General features: G+C 47.9%; 1 protein-coding gene across 4 annotated transcripts in view; it reads right to left on the minus strand.

Moving 5' to 3' along the window:
- CACNA1E (calcium voltage-gated channel subunit alpha1 E) overlaps positions 1-7,161 on the minus strand; it is a 312,745-nt gene that overhangs the window by 272,566 nt on the left and 33,018 nt on the right. For 3 of the 4 annotated variants that reach the window (XM_019501773.1, XM_019501772.1, XM_019501771.1), the window contains exons 2-3: positions 5,208-5,313; positions 4,181-4,320 (exon numbers count right to left, since the gene is read on the minus strand). In XM_019501773.1, coding sequence (XP_019357318.1) covers positions 4,181-4,320; positions 5,208-5,313 — 246 coding nt within the window. Of the gene's footprint in view, positions 1-4,180; positions 4,321-5,207; positions 5,314-7,161 lie in introns of those variants that run through there. The other variant, XM_019501770.1, reaches the window with a different exon arrangement.

A 7,161-nucleotide genomic window follows, 5' to 3' on the forward strand; every position in this document is an offset into this window, starting at 1 on the left:
CATCAATCCAATATACCCACCACACACTGTCAGCGAGAAACTACCAGATGCTTTGCAAGTGCTTTCAGTGGCCTTGTGGCCACAACTGCACAATGTTTGTCCTGCTTCAACCAAGATCAGGACAACAATAAGGAGTTTCTTGGATGGGTTAGAATAGCTGCTGACCAACAGAAAGGCTAGGGGTGGGTTTGGGGGCAGAAGGAGAGGATGAAGCATCTCTAGAAAGATAACAGGCCTGCAACAGATGGCAAAATCAAGGAGGTCTCTTTCAAAACTGGTAAAGTGACCTTGGAATCACCCCCAACACGGGGAAGTTTCTAAATAATCCTTAGTGACTCTTGTTGTTGATGCCTACACACGCAGTGAATGGGCTTTTCAGAGGAAGGCCTCAATGTTTGTCAGCATGTTGGATTGTATGGAGCTAACAGCCCTTCATGGACAATTGATTCCCTGGCACTGTGCCCAGAACATGGAGAAGCAGTGAAAGAAACCGGGAACGTGTTCATGAGTGAGTAATCACTGAATGCTGACTCAGCATCGTGTCACTTACAGTCAACTCATCCAGGCTGACACGAAGAGAGGGGAAAGACCACTGGTAAAAACCTCTTCCCCATCCCAGTGTTTCACCCATCCCCATGCTGAGCAAAGGTCTATGTCAGATATCCCCACTGCCCCTGAAAGAGCCCCTGCATTTAAGTGTCTGCCCTCCTGACCTGTCTGGTGGGGGTTACCCCCATAGCTCTAGGCTTTGGAATCCCCCTGTCCTGAGGCGATGAACAGGGAGCTCCCTCCAGGTACATTAACAGGTAGGTTCAAATCAGCTGCCCCTGCTAATCCCTTTGGGAGCTGGAAGGGAACTATGCCAATGTGACAGGCTGGAAGCTTCACCTGCCTATTTATGTTGGGCATATGACATGGGATTTATCTGCTTTGTCTCCTCCATGGGAGGAGAATGTTCCTGAAAACACCCTTCTTCACTGTGATGTCTACCATCCCCATAGAGGGGGCCTTTTGGGGACATTGTCTCATTATGGGCTATAAACTAAGGAACCCGCATTCTAATCAAAAGAGCTGTGGTCTCCCCATGACCCTCTGAAGAACAGTGGCAAAAAGACAGGGGGCCTAAAAAGGCATGACTCTGGGGCATTGGTGACTGTGAAGCATCTGCAGACTCAGACCAAGCAGCTCCCTCCTAGCTGCACCAAGTATGCTACAGGACAAGTCTGTACAGGTGTCTGTCCTCAGGCAACACATCACAGGCAGAGCCCTCTAATCACTGAAGAGGGCTGCAAAGTGATGCTGGATAGATCTAGTTGTATCCCAGGAGAACCTGTCTCCACCCTCAACTATCTGAATACATTCACTAGGCCCGAGAGCTAAAGAATGCTCTTGTGGTAGTAGTGAGTCAGGCTAGCCTTCCCTAGTTCCTGCTACCTCAGCAATGCCAGCTAGGCTGGACAGCATGGAAAGGGAAGAAGAAACATAAAGGATGCTGCTGCTGTGAAAAGCACATGATCAGGCATGGTATGATCTAGCAGCAAGGGAGAAGCATGTTGAGGGTGGGTGCAAATGATGGCTCAGAGGAGTAGGAGAGGTCTTGCTCACTGCATGGATCCTTTCCAAGGAGTCAGAGGAGCACCTTCCCCCACTCCACCCCACCCAGCTGCTCTCCTGAATCAGAGCCCTTCAGCACATGACTGTCTATCACACACCCCACCCCAATAAGCACACTAGCTCTAGCAAGTGCAATCAGGGCTGCTAGCAGCAGTTGCAGAGAAGGGCCAGACAATGGGATTTTACCAGGTCAAAACCTTTTAGGGCTAAAAAAGTTAAAGATATTTACATGGCTATGGTGAACAGCAGAGAATCGACCAAGAGCCATCAGTGAGTGCTGGGTCACTGAACAAGGCAGGGACAGACACCAGTGAGTACAATCCTGCTGCTCAACCATTAGGAGGCCCCCAAGTCAAACTCCTGAGACCACCTCTAACCTGAAAATCAACCCCCCCACCCCACTTGCATATAGGCCATAGGACCTTACCTTATGTGTTTGGCACTATTGCAAACAGCACTGCATCTCACTTCATTTCAAGGTACAAAGCCAAGGTGCAACTGAGACTATGCTGAAAATCCACTGGGAAACAGATTCCACCTGCTGCTTATTCCTGCCTGAGAAGTGACACATGTACATTGGCAAACAAAACATCCCCAGCTTCCAGGTGGCAGGGGTAAGGAGGAACTCACTCTCCACTAAATCTTTTTGGGTCCCACAACTACTTCTGGCACTATAGAACAAAAATCCATGACAAACTTTCCCACCCCCTTCATTGCAGTTCTTCCACCAATGGGACATTTCTAAATAGAGGATTTTCATCTTTCAGCAGTGCCAGCAATGGTCAGAGACACCCCACACTATGCTCCTTACAAAACCACTTCACCTCCATCTCCTCAAAACCAGGAACCAGCTGTCATGAAGGTGAGGTCACTGGTTACCTCTCCTAGTGGAGACTGAACAAAGTGACTGAAACTGGTCCCGAGAACTGGATCTCAAGAACGTGACACAAACACAGAAGCACTCACTGGACTTGCCTTTCTTCCCTGCTGCCTCACTGGCTTTTGCAGCCAGAAAAGCAAAGAGAAACTTGCATGCTCTTTAAAAGGAATGTGAAACATGTGTCTACTGCATTCATTGCTAGAAGTCACAGGTGGGCAATTGCAGACAAGTACACCCAGGCAGCATGCACAAGAATGAGACTGCTGGTCTCACCCTTCTCCTCGTTTCATCTCATCTCCTTGGCCAGCCCACATGGAAGGGGGCAGCCACCTTCAACATCAACAATGCAGTAGTTCCTTTTTAAACCTCTGGAAAGCATGAACGTCCCCATCATGCTTGATCACGCAATTGCAGCGAGACTCACAGAATCAGGATTCCTGGGTTCTACTCTGAGATCTGTCCTCAAGTGCATGAGAGACTTTGATTCACATTCTATCACTGCCTCAGTTTCCTAATCTGCAACCTTTGAAGTAATAGGAAAGACAAGCTGCAGCCCTTATTCATTAGACCTTGGATATTTGAATTTGTGCTTTGAGATCCACAGATGACAGAAGCCATCTGTTTCTATATATCAAACTAGCTGCTTTGAACAGAACACTGATATTTCAATCAACCCACAAATAAATGCACACATGCAGAAACGAATGGAGCTGCAGTCTGGATATTTCTTTGCTTTTTGAACACCTAGACTCTAGGGTCACCAGTTTTTATTTGCTCAACTGTCCGATGCACCCTGTCCAAGGATGCTCACACTGGACACTAAATGGTACTGCTCCTTGCTTACCTTCACAGATCATCACACTTCTCACAAACTCACCTAAAGATCATTCCATTCACTTGCTTTCACATGGTCTGTGTGAAACCCAGTCATCTCTCTCAATGCTGAACTCCCAGGTGGAATCAACAATCCTGTCACACCCAGGACTATCCCCCAATCTGGTGACAAGTGGCATGGCCAATAAATCCAAATAGTCCAGAGAGGCTACAGAGGCAGATGTCCCCAGACACAGTCCTAAAATACAGCTGTAGTACAACGGGTCAGCAAGTGATGCATTGCTTCAAACTGGATTCCTACACAGAATTGAGCGTGTTTCTACTTTTCATAATGATTTTATAAAGCTAGCAGAAGCCAGCAGTCAGCTCCAATAAGGCATTTTTAGAGGACCTGGGGGGAAAAGGTCTTTCTAGATCCTAGTTCTAAAATTCTAGTAAGCACCCTACTTCCAAGACAAATTCAGATCAGCTCCTCAGCTGAACAGCCTGCCATTTAGCTCTTCTTGGGCAGGGTTCCCACACACTCTCCCACTTTTCTTGTTCACTCTATCACAGTCCCAGGGCAGGGTAGCATCCAGCCTCCAGCCAAGAGGAGGCTAACTCCATCCAGCACGTTACAAATGTGCTCCTCCTCTTTCACTTGGAGGTTAGGCATGTCCCATTGTGCCAACTAGGTGAGTGGGGGCCCAGGAATACAGTGGCCTGAAATTAAACTCCCAGCCCCAGGTAAGAATTAGCAGAATTACTGAAATTGGACCTCACCGGAGCAAAGAATCTGGTTCATGAATCTGCAAATCACCCTACCTACCAGTCTTTTGGCCATACCACTAGGCAGGCTGAAGGAGAACTTACCCACTGAGGACCACAATGAAGTCCATGACGTTCCAGCCATTCCGCAGGTATGAGCCCTTGTGGAAAACGAATCCCAGAGCAACGATTTTAATCCCAGCTTCAAAACAAAAGATCCCGATGAAGTAAGGCTCTGTCTTCTCCTGCAGAAAGGGACCCAGCACATTGGTGAGAAGGGAAGAGGCAGCAAATGTCCAGGGCACATGTACGGCTTGCAGCCATTTTACCAGTATTTAAGACTGAGCTGTCATGCCCAAAATTCCCTGCTGGGCCCCGTTCAGAGATCCCTCTTCCCAGCACAAGCCTAAGCCCCTCTTTAACCCACAACACTGAATGATAAGCTGTGGAGTTCTGCCTCTGCCTCACTTGCCTCCCCCTCTCATGTCCAGCTGGCAAAATCTTTCTGAAATCCCCATTTATAACAAGTGCCCCAGGTCCACCCAGAGGACAAACTCCCCTATCCCCAGGTATTCTACAGGAGGCAGTGGAGGGGTAAAATCTTCCTGAGGCATAAAAGTCCCAGAGAAAAAAGCTCCCACCCACTTCTGCCCTACTCCAAAGCTGGCCCAGGATCTCCATAATCAGGCAGATGGCAAAGGGACTGCACCTGCAGCCTTCTGATAAGCAGTAGGCATCGAAGGGTTAAACCTCAACAACTGAGGTCATGTGCATGTAACAAACTTCCCAGGCCCAGCAATGGTGCCTCAAGTGCATGAGGCTGCTCTGTGGAAGCTGCCTTCTAAACCAGAAGCCCAGGTAGCCATCTCTGCACAGCACTTTGAACAAGCTATTTAGCACCCTGAGGACCTGAGGCCCACCTGAGCCTATACTGCTTCCAGCATAGGAGACAGCCTTCCTGGATCAGCATGGTACACCTGAAAGCACTATTGACAGGCATGGTAAGTTTACAGCATACACACAGCCTGATGGACTGGTACGGGTTCCTCACCAGGCTCAACACCCACTAACACCGAGACAACCCCAGAGCTGATTCCAGAGGAGAAGGAGGGCATGAGAGAAAGGCACTTACTAATCTTCGGGACATAGGTGTCTTGTCATCTCCCGGCAGGTGCTGCTCCAGCGCCAGGACGATGCAGTTCGCAATGATCGTGGCCAGAATCATGTATTCGAAGGGAGTGAGAGGGTGAGTTAAGGAACTGGAGTAAAATAGCAGAGGTGGAACAAGCCTCTAATCTACTGCCTGCCTTTCTTCCTCAGCCTTTGTCACTTCATTTGCTGGCCACTTTTTGTCAAATAATCATCGTTTCTCCCTGCACGTGCACACAGAGGGAGCAGCAGGGAGATAAGCTTTCATTTACCACTGCTCCTGAGCAACAGGGTGAGACCTACTGACAAAGCTGTCTGGAAATGACAAAAGCGATGAGGAAAGAGCTGAAAGCACCACTAAGCACTTCTACACCTTCCAGCAAGCAACCTGCTGGGGCCCAGCCCTCCCCTGTCACCAGTCAACAGCAAAGCCAGCACTGGAGACCAAAGGGGACAAGTGCCCATGGTATCTAGTACACCAGGTAGCTGCCAGAAAACCAAGTCAAGCTCCTCAGAGAGGAGGCAGGAGGGATCCTTAAACTGGGAGCATGCAGGAAACAGGCTTATATCATCCAGGACCAGAATACAGAGACAGGTATGTACAAAGGTAGAAGTTTCATCACAAGTCCCACTTTGAAGCCCAGATGATGTGTCACTTGAACCAGCAAATTTGCCAGGCTGGAAAGCCAGATTCAAATAAATAGCCCACTATTTCCAGGTTCAGGGAAGTACTTTACTTTTTTCTAGCCAGGTCTCAGCCAGCCAAACCCCCACTGTCAATTCCACTAATTGTGGTGAGAAACTCCACATTCCCTTGTAGCCTTGGAAAATCCTTTGTAGCCTTGTGCATACACTCACTCCCAAGCCCTACCCCCATCCTGAGGCAGAGCTTTCCTCTCCTCTGGGGACATGCCTACCCTACAGGTACTCATGATGGCTTTAAGAACAGCTTCCAGGATAGAAGTTAGCCTCAACTGACTGTATTTATAAAATACTGGCTCAGCCTACCATGGCTGGGAATTACATGCCAGCCCCTACCCTGCCATTTTTGGCTGAGATTTTAGAAAAAAAGCAGTAGTGAGACAGATAGAGAAATATTGGGATAACTCAGGTCTGGTTTAAGCAAGGATGTAGTGCTGACCCTCCCTTGTCATGGCCAGGAGTGAAAAGCTCCCTGCAGTGGACAGTGAGGATGTGTTCTTCGCTGCTGGCGTGCATGGGTTTCTCAGTGAGGTCTGATAGAGCTGCTTGTCATTTTCTGTGTATTGCACATCTTATCCACCAGATGCAACTGGAGAATCTCATTTAGGTACACCAGTTTGGATCACTGGCGGGACTCCTTTCTGGCCATATAGTTCATATTATACTTGGCATTACTCAGCAATCAATACTTGCTCCAATGCCCCTTTAGTTTCTACATGGACCCTCTGCAAGCATTGAGAGAGATTTAGACTGGTTGAGACACCTCTTTATATTTTTCAGGATTTGAAGGGGGGATATTAGGCATCTTGGTGCTTGCAGCGGGAAATGTGATATTGGATGGGTGGGAATTGACTTGAGACAAAATTACAGTTCTCCAGGCCAGAGACTCTTTTGATAACACTGCAAAGCATAGCACTGAGCACAGGAGTGGTACTTAGATAATATTAACCCACATAAAATGCACAAGCCATTTTGTATTGCAGGGTGTTGTTATATATGGTTTTAGTTAAATATGATTGTGAGTGTGTATTATATATATATAGATATAGATATATATAGTATCTTGTTTTCTGTTCCCTGCCTGGGTAAGCTGGAAAGGGACGGGAGATACTGCACATAGGCAGCTACCCAGGGCTTTTGTTAGGCCTGTTGTCTGAGGATACTCCAGTTGTTTAGTGTAAATAAAAGTGCATGGGGGTCAGCCACATAAGTAGGAGGCATCAGACCCCTAGCCT

The sequence above is a fragment of the Gavialis gangeticus genome, unplaced genomic scaffold (genome assembly GCF_001723915.1).
Source record: "Gavialis gangeticus isolate Ggan-Ray unplaced genomic scaffold, GavGan_comp1, whole genome shotgun sequence".
NCBI lineage: Eukaryota > Metazoa > Chordata > Crocodylia > Gavialidae > Gavialis > Gavialis gangeticus.